The following is a 17365-nucleotide window of genomic DNA, read 5'->3' as shown; positions in this document are numbered from 1 at the left end:
GCTGTCATTTAGGAAGCCCTCCTGAAGGTCAGGCACTGTACATTTCACCTGCGTCGTCTCTTTCTCTCTGGGCAGGTTATTAGCCCTCTTCCAGCAGACACAGGGTCAAAAGGTTGAGATGCCCAAAGGCACACAATCAGTGGCAGGGCAGGATTCAAATCAATACCTGTCACTTAATTCAGAGACATGGATACCTATTTGACACATTGGACAGTGCCCTCCTCTCCTGGGGCCTCGGCTAGGCCAGAGCTGAGCACCCAGCAGGCCCAGCTGGTCACGAGCCCCCATTTCCTCCTGTCACAAGAAAACAAGCACCTAAGCCCTAGCACCCTGGAGATTCACAGGAGAAATCTTCCTGGGAATGGCAAGTTCAGGCCCCAGCTCTGACAGGAGAGGAAACATGGCTTGAAACACGGCTCAACACACACTTGGCTGCAGAATTCCCTGAACTTTAATGCTGTGGCCTGCAGCTGGAGGTTGATGAACGTCTGAGGGGTGGCAGACCCCTCTTGCCTCCAGCCCTGGGGTCCCCAGGCACCAACTGACCAGGTAGTGAGAAGCCAGGGGTCCTCACCCCTGTGCTCCTGGCAGTGAGCAGGACCCAAGGCTCTCAGAGCTCCTGCGGAAGGGCATGGCCAACCTCAGGAGAGGCAGAGGTTGGGGGCACCACTAGCCCCTAGAGGCCTGATCCTGCCAGGCTCGGGCATGGCTCGGCCTGGGGCCTGCACGGAGCAGCTAAGGGTGGAGGGGACAAAAGGAACCAGAGTTCCCAGCCTGGGACCAGTGGGCTACCCGGAAGGGAGGAGAGGGCTCGAGGAATTGGGGACAGGTGTGCATAGGGGCTCTGGGCCTCTTAGGGCACTTGACTCAGGCAATCCCTGAGATGGGGAACTGGAGGACACAAATTAGTTCTCAGAAAGCAGGGGGCGGTCAGGAGCACCCCCTAGGATGATGTCCAAGGCACAAAGAAGGTGATGAGGCCTCCTCTCTGCCGGCTCCACAGTTTGTCAGACTGGCCCCTGGGCTGGGCTTCAGTATCCTCGGGTCATGTGAGCCTTGCTCTCAGGGTCAGCAGGCACCTCTGAGGAGTCGATTGGCTGGTAGGAACTGCGCTCCTCTGAGGGCCCAAGGGAACCTGGGGGGTTGGAGAGAAAAAAATGAAGGGTCAAGACTTAGGAAATTCCACGAGGCCAAACCAAGGTCCCCCTACTCCCCACCACCCATTCCACCCCAACAAGAAAAGCCAGAGCTGGGCATCCAGGCACCCAGGACAGATAGTGGCAGCAGCCCCAGGCACCAAGCCTTTAGCATGTATCACTTATTCAATCCTCCTGTAACCCTATAGAGCAGGGTATTTTTTTTGTCCCTACTTTACAGATGAGGAAACCGAGTGTTAAAAAGATAAACTGCCTTGCTTGAGATTATAAAGCTTGAAGCAGAGGACACTAGGATTCCAACCGATGCAGTATGCGCTCAGGAATCCGGCCGAGGGATGCCCAGCCCCGGACCCACGGGCTCCCCTCCAGCTCCTCTCCCAGACAGTGGACATCATTGCACAGCCTCCAGAAGGCCCCCCGGGCTGGCACAGCTGCAGAGCCCAGACGGTGCCAGGCAGGCTGTTGGCTTCTGGGTGTCGTACCCCTCATTCCCATCCTCACTCCCCACATCTGTCCTGTGCTCCTGAACAAGCCCCAGGCCTCTGTCTCCTCATCTGTCTAATGGAGGGAAGGTGCTGGCTCCTCCCTAACCCGGGACAGGTCTGGGCAGCCTGGCAGTTTGCCAAGGGTGGGCGGCCCTGGGCCATTCCTGTCCTCAACCCAGCTGCTCCCCCAGCAGGTCTCAGGCCACTTTTCTTAAGAGTGAAAGGCAGAAGACCACAGCTCTCCCCACTTCTCTCAGAAAGGACATGAGAACGGGTGTCACAGGGGGCTGGGGAAGGGCTGCAACAAGCAGGGCTCCAGCTCAGGGCTGGCTTTGGCTGGGGCCCCCAGGACCCAGGCCAGCACTGGCTCTCCCCTGGTCGCCCAGACCCCATAGGTGGCAGGAAAGGGGGTTCCAGCGATGGGGCTAGAGGGAGCTGAGAGGGGAAGCTGGCCCTGCAGGTACCTATGGGATCAGGCCCCCAGTCGCACCCATGTTTAAGCTGAGAGAAGAACATGGCACCATAGCCAGGCACGGATGGCCAGGGGACCCCTGGGTTCCTCTAGGAGACCAGAAACTTGCACACCTTTCAGCCTGGTGCCCAGAGCCCACACCAGGCCCCACCCTGCACCTTGAATCCCTGTCTCAGGGGGCAAGGTTGGCTCCCTGGGGCAGGGGCTGGGGGGGCGGGCAAGGCAGAGACTGAGGAGAGGAGAGAAGACAGCAATGCCAGCACCGGGGCTAGTGGGAGGGGCACTGGGGAGCTGGCTGGAGGTAGTGGCCTCACCAACGTGGATCAGGAGCTCACCCCCACGCTCCCGGTACATGTGGTAGACGAAGAAGCAGGAGATCGGCTTGAGGATCAGGTTGAGGATGGCCATGCCTGCGCTGAAGCGCACTGTGTCCGAGAAGTTGGACCTCGGGTAGAAGATGCCAATGTAGATCACATCCAGGAAGATGGTAGCCACCAGGCCACCCAGAAACTGCAAGACAGCCAGGCACAGGGCCGAGGGGTGACCACGGTGTCATTAGGGTTGATGAGCACGCTGCTGCCCTGTCACCCCATCCCCCCACCAAATATACCAGATCGGAAGCTCCATTTGTGCTCTACTGTATCCTTGGGGTTTGCTGGAAGACAGACCAAGACAGCAGGTGGGGCTCTGCAGACTAGATGCCCGACTGGGGACTGCAGGGCTGAGAGCAGGGATGGGGTCCCTATCGGGACCCAGCCTGCCGGCTCTGACAGAGTCCTCTCCCCCAACTCTTCTCATCCTTGAGGCCATGATGAGGCACAAGACGTGGGCTCAGAATCTCTAAGATAGAACGTCCCTTGGAATTCACTGGTTCCATCTCCACCACCGAAGAAATCCATCTCTAACCATCCTGAGAGGCCAGTGCTGGCACTCACAGCCATGGGGTCTGGGCGGGTGTCCAAGGGCTCCCGGTAGGACAGTTTAGCCAGATTGTGTCCACTCTGACCTCACAAAGTGGTGGAGCTCCCTCTTCATGGGGGGCCCTCCCTATTAGGGGGGCTCTTAAGGGGGTTACTGGCACATGCCCTACTGCCCTCCAGGAATGGCCAATCTCATGGGGCACTGGTGGGAGTCCACCCTATGCCCTTTTTGGGGAAAAAAATGAGGAGACTCTCTGAGCCAGGCAGGCAGAGCAGCAGGCCAGGCTAGTGAAGATACATGTGGGCTAGGTGCCTGGACTCTAGAAAATGGAAAATGGGGAAAAAAGAAGGCAGAGAAGACAGGACAGGGAAAGGGGAAGACGGAGCTGGGCCCACGACCACCCTGAAGCCGGTTCCCTGGCAGCTCCCCCAGCTTACCATACTTATGGCGTCGACAGAGTCCCGCTGTGCCACGGCCCACACGCCCAAGGCCAGGATGGGGAAGTTGGTCCAGGCATAGGGGCCCTGGAACACGATGCAGCCCCTGCAGGAGGAGGCACCTGAGTCAAGAGGTGGCCCCTAGGTGCCCACCCCTCCTACAGGTCACCTCTTGGGGCGCTAGGTCTCAGGGCCCCCACGAGTAGAGGCCACAGTTTGGCCTCGTTCCCTCTCCATTCCCCTACTTCCCACCCATGCGCCAAAAATGTCAGCACATCCCATCGGCTGTTTCCCAAATGGATCCGGAATCTGGCCATATCCCTCCAGGTCCAAACCACCATCCTCTCCTACTGGGATTGATCGTTTCGCTGTAACCTCTCCCCATTGTTCCCCTAACTTCCACTCCTGCCCGGTCCTGGTCATTCCATAAATGTGCTTGCATGCATACTAAGTCATTTCTGTCGTTTCCAACTCTTTGCGACCCCATGGACTGTAGCCTGCCAGGGTCCTCTGTCCACGGGATTCTCCAGGCAAGAACAGTGGAGTGGGTTGCCATGCCCTCCTCCAGGGAATCCTCCCGACTCAGGGATCGAACCCATGTCTCTTACGTCTCCTGCACTGGCAGGCAAATTCTTCACCACTAGAGACACTTACTAACTCCTCCATAAACAGCAACCAGTAAGGTAAATCAGGGGATGCCATTTCTCTGCTAAAAGTCCTCCAACACTTTCTTGGAATAAAATTCAGACTCTTGATCATGGTCTACAGGGCCCTGTGGGGTCTGATGACACAGCCCAGCCTATACCTCCCATCCATTGCCTTGCTGTTCCCTCTACCTGAACACTTGGTCCTTTCTTGTCATTTTAGCCTCAGCTCATATGCTAACTCTGAGACTCTTTCCCTGACTGCCCCACTGTAAGGACCACCTTCTAACACCATGCCCACTCTCTTATTTTGTAGCGCATTGCTACTAACTAAACTGTTTGTCAATTCAAAGAAAAGAATAGTTAACCCAGACCCCTTACTAGTATCTGGCACAGTTACAAGTGCTTTAAATGGGTTCATTTATGTGCATATGCATTAACAATCCTTGTAAAGAGGCACTACGGTCATCTTCATTTTATAGATGAGGAGACCGAGGCCCAGAGAGGTCAAGGAACTTGCCCAAGGTCACACAGCTGCTAAGTGGCAGAGCTAGGATTTAAACCCAGGCAGTCTGGCTCAATGGCAACCCACTCCAGTGTTCTTGCCTGGAGACTCCCAGGGACGGGGGAGCCTAGTGGGCTGCCGTCTATGGTGTTGCACAGAGTCGGACACGACTGAAGCGACTTAGCAGCAGTAGCAGCAGCAGTCTGGCTCAAGAGGCCATGCTCTTACCCACCTGGACGTCCCAAGCACAGAGTGGGGTGCTTCACAAATGTAAATGACATTCCCTGAAGTATACCATATGGAAAACATGAGCAAAGCAGTTAAATGCAGAGCACCGTGGGGCTTACTTGGAAATCAGTCATCTCATTTTTTGGTTTTGAGAAAGCAAGTGCTGGGGGCCCGGCCTGGATTCATTAACTCAGTCTCAGGGAGTGTGCCTGAGAAATCTGGATTTTCACTCTGCTCCCCAAGGCCATTAACCATGATGATCACTGCTCCCATTATTCATACCCATGAACACGTACACTGCACTTCCACATCTGCAAAATGCACATGTGAGCTCAGTGGTTTCCAGTCTTGGTCAGGCAGAAAAATCTCCCCAGAAACTCAACAGATAAAGCAGAAGGTAATGATGAAAATCACCCTGCAGTCCCCGGGCCTCCCTTGCGTAGGCCTGGGCAGTGTCTGGTGAGCAGAGCAAGGCCATGCTTCTCCCTCACAGCTCCTGAGGGCCGTGCATCCTTGCACCCATTTTATAGATGGAAACAAAGGTACTGAGAAGTGGAGTCACTTGATCAAGGTGACCTGGCTGGAACATGGCAGGGCTCAGGACATGACCAGGGTCAGCCTAAATCCTGAGCCTACTGTCTCTGGGCAGGGGGTATGAAATGAGAGTGAGGGTCCACCCCTAAGTGAGTGACCTCACCCTTGTACTCAGGTTCATCATGTGTCTACTTGCTGAGCTGCTGAGTTAACCTCCAGAAGGCACCCTCAATACATGTCAGCAATTATGGTTTCAGAAATCGTGTGTTCACCTTCAGATGACTTAATAGGATAAGTGGGAGGGTCAGTAATACTCTCACATTATAGGTGAGAAAATGACTCAGGGGGTTTGAGTGGCTCACCCAAGGTCACAGACACACAGAGCTCCACCAGACATCCACCCCAGCAAGGTATGAGAGGCCAGGCCCTAGGCTTCAGCACCTCACAGCCCCAGATGCAAAGGCCCTAGGGGCAGAACCAGAGGGATGCCAAGCCCCAAAGGGCATGGGCAGTGTCTGGAGAAAGGTCTGAGCTGTCAGTACTGCCCCTCAGGCTGCTGTCTTCCTGAGGATGAGGGCTAGAAGCTCCTAGGGTCAGTGATGGCAAAGGCCTCTGGGTACCACCTGCCCCTCCAACATCCTTGGGACACAGGAGCTTGCTGATGATGATCTTGACAGATGAGCTATTTAGTCTTGGTCAGGAGACATGGACAAGACCCCAGGAATACATGTGGATAGGACCCAGGATACACGTGGACAAGACCCCAGAGAGACATGTGGACCCAGATCTTGGGATACCAGGGGACACAGAACTGGACACCCACACTCACTCACCAGGTCGTCAGCAGCCAGTGAACCAGGAGGATCGCCTGTGGCACAAAAAGAGAGGGGGCGGGGTAAAGAAGAGAACTGCGACTGTGACCACCATGGTGGTAGGATGAGTGGGCAGCAAATCTTCTGGAACCAAAACACACCAGAAGCCCCTGCCTAGGACTTAAGAGGGCTTCAGGGATGTCTGCTCAAACACCAGCAAGAGAGTGGCCCCCAACAGTGGCAGAGGAGGAGGAAGAACACAGGTCAGGCCAGAGGACACTGCCAGGTCATCCCTCCCCAGTCCCTCAGGGTAGCTGACACCCACACCCCTCCCTGCTTCCAAAGCTGGAGGCTCCTTTGGGGAACCTGGAAATCTGTTCTGAAACCAGAGGAGGCCTTGACAGCTGGGAGGGGCTCAAATGAGGCTGATTTCAGTACACTGGAGCTGGGGAGCCGTGTGGGGCTGAGCAGATGCCCAGTGCATCCAAGGAATGGGAGAGCAGCCCGGGGGCAGGAGACCAGAGGGGAAAGGGGGGCCTGGAGGACCTCGGCAAGGAGTATGGACTTCATCTCAAGGGTGCTGAAGAAGTCACCAGGAGCTTTTCTACAGGAAGGTAACATGTTAAGTCCATGCACTGTCCCACTCTTTTTATTGCCACATATGTCCTTCAGAGACAGCCCTCTTTACTGGAACTGGTCTCTATTCCCGGAAATCAAGAGAGTCCTGATTGCAAAGCAAATAAAGAAGATAGTACTAGACTTTCCTGGTGGTCCAGTGGCTAAAACTCTGTGCTCCCAATGCAGGGGGTCCAGGGTTTCATCCCTGATCGGGGGGAACTAGATCCCATATGCTGCAACTAAAGATCTCTGTTAGTAAATATTTATTCATTTGTTTGTTTAGCTATGTCGGGTCTTACCTGCAGCACGTGGGATCTTCATTGTGTTATGCAGGCTCTCTAGTTGCAGGGCGAGGGCTTAGTGGCTCACTAGCCATGTGGGGTCTTAGTTCCTGGATCAGGGATCGAACACACGTCCCTTGCATTGCCAGGTGGATTCTTAAACCACTGGACCACCAGGGAAGTCCCAAATAAATATTAAAAAAAAAAAAAAGGAGCAGATGGATGCTATGGGGAAGGCAGGGGGAAGAAGCGGGGAACTTGGAGTTGGTGCTAAAGGGGACTTGGGGACCAGCCAGGCACAGGGGAGGGAGAGTGGGGTGTTCCAGGGTGGACTCCCAGAAGCATAGGCAAGGACACAACACCCAGAGCCCTGAGGAGGGGGAGGGCCAGGATGGGGTTGAGGTCAGGGGTGGTGGCGAGATGGCAGGAGTAGGGTCCAGTGGTGGACAAGGATCTTTAAGGGAGTTTGCTCCAGGCACCAAGGGTCCAAGGATGCCAAGAGCCTGAGGCAGCATTGGCATGCTGGGCCCAGAGAGCAAGGGCGGACACAGCAAGGACTGCAGTGAAAGGCCCAGGTTTCTAGTCTTGTGCTCAGGGGGGTGGGGGTGTTAAGGAGAGGATGCCACCTGCAGCAAGGAACTCTGGCTGCATTTCTATAAGAATTACTATTGGACTTCCTTGGTGGTCCAGTGGTTAAGAATCCACCTGCCAATGTAGTGGACACGGGTTCGATCCCTGGTCTGGGAAGATCCCACATGCCACGAGGCAACTAGGTGCTGTGTGCTACAACTACTGAGCCTACAAACCTAGAGCCTGTGCAACAAGAGAAGCCACAGCAACAAGAAGCCTGAGTGTGGCAACTAGAGAGAATCCCCAGCTCACCGCAAGTAGAGAAAGCCTGCACGCAGCAATGAAGACCCAGTATAGCCAAAAAAAAAAAAAAGAGAGAGAGAGAGAGAGAGTTATTATTTATTGCACATCTGCAATGTGCCAGGCCCTGGGCCCAATGTCTCACATGACCTTCTCTGAGCTCCTGAAGCAGATACTAGAATCATTCCCGTTTTACAGTCAAGAAAACTAGGCTCAGAGGTAAATTAAGTTGATCATGACTCCACTGATGGCAAAACTGTAATTAAATGGTAAGTCTGACTCAAAAACTAGGGCTCCTAACCTTTGGGCTAGGGAGAGAAGCTCTTTGGGCTTGGACACACATGGATGTTTTCCACACAGGGTAGGGGGCAGAAGACATCCAGGGCAGATGGCCAGGATACCCCACCTTGCCCCCAGTGCTCAGGTTAAGTGAACCAAGTCCAGACTGTGATCCCCAACCCCTAAAGAACTCCTCTTCCAGCTACAAAGGACTAGGAGAATGGCTCTTTAAGGACCAACACACCTGACTTTACAGAGGTCTCAAGACACCAAAAAAGCTGAGCCTACATGACTGAGAGTTGGACCATAAATAAGGCTGAATGCTGAAGAACTAATGCTTTCAAACTGTGGTGTTGTAGAAGACTCTTGAGAGTCCTCTGAACTGCAAGGAGATCAAATCAGTCAATCTTAAAGGAAATCAATCCTGAATATTCACTGGAAGGATTGATGCTGAAGCTGAAGCTCCAATACTTTGGCTACATGATGTGAAGAGCTCCTCAGAAAAGACCCTGATGCTGGGAAAGATTGAAGTCAGGAGGAGAAGACAAAGGGTGAGATGGTTGGACGGCATCACCGACTTAATGGACATGAGTTTGAGCAAACTCCAGGAGTTGGTGAAGGACAGGGAAACCTGGCGTGCTGCAGTCCAGAGGGTTGCAAAGAGTTGGACACAACTGAGAGACCAAACAAGAACAATATGACAGAAGGCTAGCTCTGGAAGGAATCTTGGTCACCACCTACCTTTATTAATGAGTGCTTCCTATGTGTCAGGCACCAAGATAAGATTTTTCTGCCTGTGAACGTGTTTCATCCTTACAATCCTCTGAAGCACCATTTCCCCCGTTTTACAGTTGAGAAAACCAAGGCTCAACGGTAAGTAATCTGCTCCAGGTCACAGAGCAGAGCCAGGATTCAACCCCAACTTAGCCAGGTGTTGTTCCACCCAGGGCCTGAGTGGATGTGCCCTCCTATTATGAAGATGCGGAAACCGAGGCAGAGTAGAACTAGTCTTCTGAGGTTTTCCCCAGGGACTGAGGAGTGAGTGGATTCCCCTGGTGGTTCAGTTGGTAAAGAATCTGCCTGCAATGCGGGAGACCTGGGTTCCATCCCTGGGTTGGGACGGTCCCCTGGAGGAGAGCATGGCAACCCACTCTAGTATTCTTACCTGGAGAATCCCACTGACAGAGAAGCCCGGTGGGCTACAGTCCATGGGGTTGCAAAGAGTCAGACACGACTGACTAAGCACACAGAAGAATGAGTGTGCTCGGTCATGTCCGACTCTTTGAGACCCCATGAACTGTAGCTTGCCAGGCTCCTCTGTCCATGGGATTGTCTAGGCCAGAATACTGGAGTGGGTTATCATGTCCTCCACCAGGGGGTCTTCCCAACCCAGGGATCAAACCCATGCTTCCTATGACTCCTGCATTGCAGGTGGATTCTTTACCACTTGAGCCATCCAGGATGCTACAGGGACTGAAGAAGGGTGATCAAACTGTGCCAGGTTACTTAATCATTTACAGGTTAAGTTGGCATCGCTGACACCTGCTTGGCCTCCACCCTGCAGATTCAAAGGTAAGTTGGGCAGATGCAGTCCTAGGCTGCCCTTCCAGAACTGACACCTGGCAGTCCGAGTGGGGGCGGGGGGAACACCTGCTAACCAAAAAATTACCTAAGGAGAGTGGGGTCCGAACAGCCAGTCTGTTGAGAAGGAAGTAACAGCAAAGAAAAGGACTCTCATTCTCGATCAGAGGAGGGGAGCACTGGAGGCTTCTCTGAAGGATGATGTTTCAGGGGAGATGAAATGGGTGAGCAAAGAGTTAACCAGGGACAGAGGGGGAAAGAAGAGCATTTCGAGCCGAAGCGACAGCGCCTGCAAAGGCTCTGTGATGGAAGGGAGCATGGAACCTTCTGGAGACTGAAAAGAGGCCCATGTGGCTGGAGTGGAAGAGGAGAGTAGAGGAGGGACAGGAAGCTGGGGTGGGGGTGGGGGGCAGGGCTGAGCCTGGGAGGTGTGGGAGAGAATTCTGATCTTTATGTTGAGAGCAAAACACAGTCCCCTCTGACAGGAAGTCCTGCCCAGAGAGGGGAAGGGACCTGCCACACTCAGCCAGCCAGGTGGTCTTGGTGTTGGGTTTTTAACTAAGACAAGAACCAAGGAAGGAGTCACAGTCATATCACTTCTCCACTCCCCAACATCAACACTGAGTCCTTCCCTCCCTCAACTTCTATTTCAGAAACAGTCTTCATTCCCAAATGCTCTGGTTCCCACCTCTAGACTGTGCACACAGCACGTCTTTAATAAAGGGATGCTCCTGGCCTGCTGCTGCTGAGACGCTTCAGTCGTGTCCGACTCTGTGCGACCGCATAGACGGCAGCCCACCAGGCTCCCCTGTCCCTGGGATTCTCCAGGCAAGAACACTGGAGTGGGTTGCCATTTCCTTCTCTAAGGCGTGAAAGTGAAGTTGCTCAGACTCTTAGTGACCCCATGGACTGCAGCCTACCAGGCTCCTCTGTCCATGGGATTTTCCAGGCCTGGCCTGCACGGCCCAGAAAAGGAAAGGCAGCGACACGCAGGAAAGCCTGTGAGGAAACCACTCTATAACCTGTGGGATAAAGTACTTCCTGGAGCCAGAAAAGCCTGTAATATGGAGTGAGCACCTGGCTAAGCCCCCAAACTAGGCCCTCTCTTTGGGGAAGAAAACAGCATGACCTGGAAATCCTGCGGGCCTTTAGCAGACACACCTCCCCTCGGTGCGGCATCACTTTTGTTTGCTCAATATTTAGGAAACTTAGCACCAGTGGAGCACGTCTCAGCCGCGGGAAAAGAAATCCATGAAGACTAGCCTCCTCGGCCAGTTTCCCCATCTTTGTTATGGGAGGGCACACCCACTCGGGCCCAGAGGGGTCGAATGTACAGGAAAGCTCCAACAAAAAACCCAGCCAAGACTCTAAAAAAGAGTGAATATAAGCATATGTTTAACTGACTCACTCTGCTTCACACGTAACACAACATTGGAAATAACTATACTCAATAAATGCAGCCATGAAACTAAAAGATGCTTGTTCCTTGGAAGGAAAGCTATGATCAACCTAGACAGTGTATTAAAAAGCAGAGACATTATTTTGCCACCAAAGGTCCATGAAGTCAAAGCTATGGTTTTTCTAGTAGTCACGTACAGATGTGAGAGTTGGACCATAAAGAAGGCTGAGTGCTGAAGAACTGAGCACTTTGAATTGTGGTGTTAGAGAAGACTCTTGAGAGTCCCTTGGACTGCAAGGAGATCATATCAGTCAATCTTAAAGGAAATCAACCCTGAATATTCATTGGGAGGACTGATGCTGAAGCTACAATACTTTGGCTAGGTGAAGAGCCGACTCATTGGAAAAGGCCCTGATGCTGGGAAAGATTGAAGGCAAAAGGAGAGGGTGGCAGAGGATAAGATGGCTAAATAGCATCACAGACTCAATGGGCATGAATCTTAGCAAATTCCAGGAGACAGCAAAGGACAGGGGAGCCCGGCATGCTGCAGTCTATGGGGTCACAAAGAGACATGACTTAGCGATTAAAGAACACATTTCAATAGAAATTTAAAAAGAAAAAGAAACCCAGCCAAACCAGCCCTGCCCTCTCCCACAGCCCTTATCTCAGCACAAAAGAACTGTCTGCTGGCTCTGGGGGAGGTTTCTGGTCACCAAGAGAATGCTGGGGAGTCTCAGGTACGGCCCCAGAGATGGGGGAGAGAGGGGCGCGTGTGCCCAGCATGTGCCCCGGCGGCCTGACTGCTCCCGGCTGGGCAAGAGGAGAGAGACTTGAGCTCCTGGACTTCATATAGCGGCTGGCCCGGTGGAGCTGCCTGGCCCTTTCCTAGCCGGTGTTTGATGCGTCAGAAGACCAGGGGAGAGAGAGACCAGCCACGGCAGCAGGGGCTTGTAAGATGCTGGACTCGGGGGAGGAGACCTGAGTTCTGGTCCAGGGGCCCCTCCTTTTATGTTGGAGCCCTGGGTTCCTCCCTGGTGACGCGGAGGCAGCATCTATCACCCTCGTGTCCCACAGGGGCGCCTCAACCAGAAAGAGACAGGCATCTGATAGTCACTGGATGTTTCCACGAAATAGCTGTAAGCACCTACCTGGGGGCTCAGTGGTAAAGAATCTACCTGCCAATGCAGGAGATGCGAGTTTGATCCCTGGCTCGGGAAGATCCCCTGGAGACGGAAGTGGCAACCCGCTCCAGTATTCTTGCCTGGAGAATCCCATGGAGAGAGGAGCCTGGTGGGCTACAGTCCATGGGGTCACAAAGAGTTGGACATGACTGAGCGATTGAACAACAACAACCACAACCTCTGCGGACAGTCATCCTGGAATCATGTCACCTACAGCAACCCCTGCTACTGATACAGATGTGCCTGCCACATATCTACACTGCCCTGAACACTTGGCCCATGTCATCCCTGTGACTGTCTGGGGTAGAGTTTTAACCCTTATGTTTCACTTATGAAGACACTGAGGCTTTGAGAGATTCATTGGCCCAAACAGTTATGTATGAGAAGAGAGCCTAGATGCAAATCTCAGAATCAGTCGCTTGGGTCTGAGTTTTTCTGCTAATAAAAACATGATGCGGGCTTCCCTGGTGGCTCAGTGGTAAAGAATCCACCTGCCAATGTAGGAGACACTGGTTCGATCCTTGATCCAGGAAGATCCCACGTGCTGCAGGGCAACCGAGCTCATGGGCCACAACTACTGAGCCCATGTGCTGCAACTACTGAATCCCATGTACCCTAGAGCCCGTGCTCTGCAGCAAGAGAAGCCACTGCCGTGAGAAGCCCACGCTCCGCACCTAGAGACTGACTGGGCCCCATTCATTGCAACTAAAGAAAACCTGCACAGCAACAAAGACACAGTGCAGCCAAAAATAAATAAACACATAAAATAAAGATTAAAATAAAAAACAACAAAACTGTGAAGCTACATCACCTCCTGAACCACTGGATCCTCCTCTTATCATCCTAGAAGTTAGGGACTATCTTTATTCTCTTTTTATTGTGAAGAAACTGATATTCAGAGAGGTTAAGAAACCTGCTTCAGGTCACACAGCTGGTAAGCAACAAAGCCTGGCCTTAGAGGGAGATCTGATTGGCCCCAAAGCCTGTGCTCTACCCACTGTACTACAGTGCTAGGATCTGGAAGAGCAAGGGAAGGGTGGATGGAAATGAGTTTGACCAGGAGGAAGGAAGGCTAAGGGGAAACCGAGGGGTCCTCGGACCAGGATTCAGACCCTTCATTTATCACTGGAGGGCCCATGGCAGTGGGGCTGGGACTGCCTAGCCAGGTGGTTGACAGACTTGAGGTTACCATAAAGAATGTTTTTTTTCTTTGGCCACACCATATGGCTTGCAGGATCTTAGTTCCCTGACCAGGGATTTTACCTGGGCCCCAAGCTGTGAAACCATGGAGTTCAAACCCCTGGACCACCAGGGAATCCCCCTCCATACACATTAATATACAGAATATATTTTTCCTGGGAATTTCCTGGCAGGGCAGTGGTAAGGACTGCCAAGGGTGCAGGTTCAATCCATGGTCAAGGAACTAAGATCCCACTAGCTGTGTGGTGGGGCGAAAACAAAAAATAAACAAACAAAAAACCCAGAATATATTTCTTAGTCCTGTGCAAACACTCAGTGGCCTATTGAATGAGGCAGCAAGATCCCCAGGGATCCCCAAGGGCTGAGCCCAGGAGGCAGCAGTCAGGGCTGCCAGAGAGGGGAGGCAGAGGCAGGCAGTAGTTGGCCATGTGGCTGCTGGAGCCAAGTATGTGGATCAGACCCCAGCTCCATGACTTAGAGCTATGTGACTCCGTGCCATCACCTGAGCTCTCGCAAGTGCCACTTGCTCTTCTAAAGTGGGGATAATAATGCTCCATGGGGATGTTGTGTGGCTATGGAGAGGTGGAGTGGTGTGTGAAACATTCAACACCCTGCCTGCTAGGTACTCAGCCTCCGGGACATGGCTGTGCATGTGCTCAGTTGCTTCAGTCGTGTCCAACTCTTTGTGACCCCGTGGACTGTAATCTGCCAGGTTCCTCTGTCCATGGACAAGCAATACTGGAGTGGGTTGCTGTTTCCCACTCCAGGGGATCTTCCCACCCAGGGACTGAACCCATGTCTCCTGCATTGCAGGTGCGTTCTTTACCACTCAGCCACCTGGGAAGCCCTGAGACAAGGCCGTCTCTGACTATTGTGCAGTCAGGTTCTGGAATTCTTAACCCTCATGCTATACTAACTCCCTGCACCCTCCTCCCAAGGGCCTTTTCTCACAAGCCCTCATGAACCCAAGTCTAGAACTTTCTAAACTCTCACAATGACATTCCTTCAGCTTGGGACTTGCCTCATGTGTGGCGTTGGGTTAGGAACTACCAGAGGGCCCCGGGCAGCTACTTCTGTTCACCTGGCACCACGGCCTACTGTGGGTGGGCTGGGCACAAGCAGGCACTGAGCCAATGCCCCAGGAATGTGTGAAAGTAGGGCAGGGTTGGGGGGTTGGGCATTTTCTGAGCTCCCAAGGAGTTCTGATCTCACTTAGAATATCCCACTTAGACTCCTGTGGGAGGCCAGAAAAGACAACAACAAAAACAGAACCCCCAGTTAATCTTTAATTTCAGATAATGAACAATTTTCTAGACTGTTCCAAATATTGCCTGGGATATAAGGTCCACTGGAGAAGGGATAGGATACCCATTCCAGTATCCTGGGGCTTCCCTGGTGGCTCAGCTGTAAAGAATCCTCCTGCAATGTGGGAGATCTGGGTTAGATCCCTGGCTTGGGAAGATCCCCTGCAGAAGGGAAAGGCTACCCACTCCAGTATTCTGGCCTGGAGAATTCCATGGACTGTACAGTCCCTGGGGTCACAAAGAGTTGGACACGACTGAATGACTTTCACTTTTCATACTTAGATTAAAAAATTTATTCATTGTTGATCTGAAATTCAAACTCAACTGGATGTCCTCAATGTCACCTGGCAACCCTAGCTGTTCACGACCTCTCAGCACTTACTTGTCTCTGATTGGTAGCAGCTAAGACCCTTAGAGATATGGTGTTTTATTTCCCAAGTCAAAGAAAGGACCAGCTATTTCACTGTGGGCACTGAAAGCCAGCAAAGCTCACATCTGTGGTCACGTGTGGCCTGTGAGGCCCACAAAGTTTCTCCAAAAAAAAAAAAATAATAAAGGCCACAAACAGACTAAGCCCTCCCACTGGGCACTAACTGTCAAAGCAGAAGTTGGCCCTAACTAATGGTGGCCAGGAAAGGACACAGCTTTGAAGTCTGACCCTGATGGGTTCAAATTCTGACTCTGCCACTTAATCTCTGTGGGGCCTTGACAAGTTACCTATCTGGTCTGAGCTGAAGTTGGCTCAGCTACAAAAATCTCAGAAGGTTGATGCGATTAAATAAATAACCTGGCACACCACAGACGCCCCAAGAATGAGGGCTCACTCCCTTGTCAGTTCCTGCTCCTCTGTCCCTTTCCTCCTTCCCCCTTAATAATTATTTTAGGCAAATCTCTAATCAGAGAAAAGGTAGTCGGCATTAACTGCACATGGCCTGGAACAGAGTGAATGTTGATACCAATGAACCTCAGTTGCCCTCGTGTAAATTTCTTCCCTGCTAAACCTTCAATCCAAGCCCATTCCCTTGTCACAGCCATCTCTCCCCCTGCAGCAGTTGACTGGAAGCCTCGGAGAGGTCTGCTGAAGCAAGTGTTCAATATTAAGGAAATGTGCCCACGTGAAGTTACAACACAGACCGTGTCTAATAATCCAAATATGGATGATGTATTGTTCTGTAGTCATCTATCTCTTACTTTAGTACCAGACACCATGGGTGCATAATGCTTTGTCAAGGGTGAGTAAGAGGGTACTCCTGCATACAATCTCAAAGGAAACTGTACCCAGACCGCAGATGGCAGGTCTGGTCCAAGGTTAAAACCTTTCTGACCAAAGCTAAAGGCTTCAGCCTCTCAGTGGCAAACCCAGCCAAGAAACACTGGGCTGGAGGAGGGCGGGGAGAAAAAGAAGAACAGCCTTTGGCATTCTTACAACTCAGGAAATGAAGACACCCCAGCGACCTACAGTGTTTTCCTAAATGTGCAAAGTTGGGGGGTTCTGCTTTTGAGTAAATTCTATTGGTGTCTGTGTTGCTTAAGAAATAAAGACGCTGAATCTATCAACTGAAAAACCATCTGTCTGGGATCATCTGATTTCCTTAATTTGATCTTCCCAACAAGAGAGGCGGTAAGGGCAGTGTTGGGGGTCCAGGTGAAAGCTTTACCCCTCTCTCGGTGGAGGGGAGGTGTCCTGCCTCCAAGTCCAGCCTTGGGCTCTCCTTGGGTCCCTCCCCGCCACGCTTTCCTCTTTCTCCAGAGAAATTCTGGGCGCGCAGGCCAAAGTGAGCCTCAGGGGCTCAGCGCTCCCAGCTGAACCGGTCTGACTTAGGGAAGAGACGGCCGCTTCCCACCTCCAGCTCCCTCTCGGTCTTTCCTGCTGGCCTTCTGGATCTGTCTCCCTGGTATGGTCTATCCGCCCACCTCCTTACACCTGGTCTCTGTTCGTTCTCTTTCTCCCCACCACTCCACTTTCCCCAGATTCTCGGTCCTCCCACCTCTAAAATCCTACTTTAAAAGCGCAAATACCCAACACGCTCCGGGAGACCCGCCCAGCGCCACCCCCGCCCCGCCCATCGCCACCTTCAGGTTCACGGCTGGCAGCTCCATCGCGACCCAGCCGGACAGCACCTGCGCCACAACCGCGGGGGCTCCTGGTCTCCGAACTCGGGAAACAAACTTGCCCAGCCCCGCCCCGCCGGCTGCCCTCTGCCAGCGCTCCAACCCCAGCTGGGCTTGGGGGGACACGTGAGTAGGTCATGTGACGACTGCCCGGTATCTAGGAGACGGCGTCGTGCTGCGTGAGCCTTCACCGCTCCACTGTCCAGGTAGCTACGGGGCGGGGTCGGGGTCGGGGGCGGGGGCGGGGGCGGGGGCGGGGGCGAGGGCGAGGGCGGGGTGGTGGGCGGCTGGAGAATATCCAGATTTGTGTCGCAAAGGGCGCAATGTCTCGCCGAGTTAAAATCC

General features: G+C 52.9%; 1 protein-coding gene across 3 annotated transcripts; it reads right to left on the bottom strand.

The window, feature by feature from the left end:
- Positions 1 to 428: 428 nt before the first annotated feature.
- LOC120880226 (angiotensin II receptor associated protein) lies at positions 429 to 17146 on the bottom strand. 3 transcript variants are annotated; one of them, XM_040263444.1, is made up of 5 exons: positions 16982 to 17146; positions 6217 to 6251; positions 3473 to 3578; positions 2525 to 2624; positions 429 to 1135 (listed from the first exon to the last, which is right to left on the bottom strand). In XM_040263444.1, exons 1-5 carry the CDS (start codon positions 17006 to 17008, stop codon positions 1032 to 1034), a joined length of 372 nt encoding a protein of 123 aa, XP_040119378.1. In that variant the 5' UTR covers positions 17009 to 17146; the 3' UTR covers positions 429 to 1031. The 3 variants fall into 3 exon arrangements, with proteins under 3 accessions (XP_040119378.1, XP_040119376.1, XP_040119377.1); XM_040263442.1 differs by having other exon boundaries at positions 2429 to 2624; positions 16982 to 17130; XM_040263443.1 differs by having other exon boundaries at positions 2450 to 2624; positions 16982 to 17130.
- Positions 17147 to 17365: the final 219 nt, after the last annotated feature.

The sequence above is a fragment of the Oryx dammah genome, unplaced genomic scaffold, assembly GCF_014754425.2.
Source record: "Oryx dammah isolate SB20612 unplaced genomic scaffold, SCBI_Odam_1.1 HiC_scaffold_21, whole genome shotgun sequence".
NCBI lineage: Eukaryota > Metazoa > Chordata > Mammalia > Artiodactyla > Bovidae > Oryx > Oryx dammah.
Note: the sequence above shows the minus strand (reverse complement) of the source record. Positions and strands in the feature narration are given on the sequence as shown.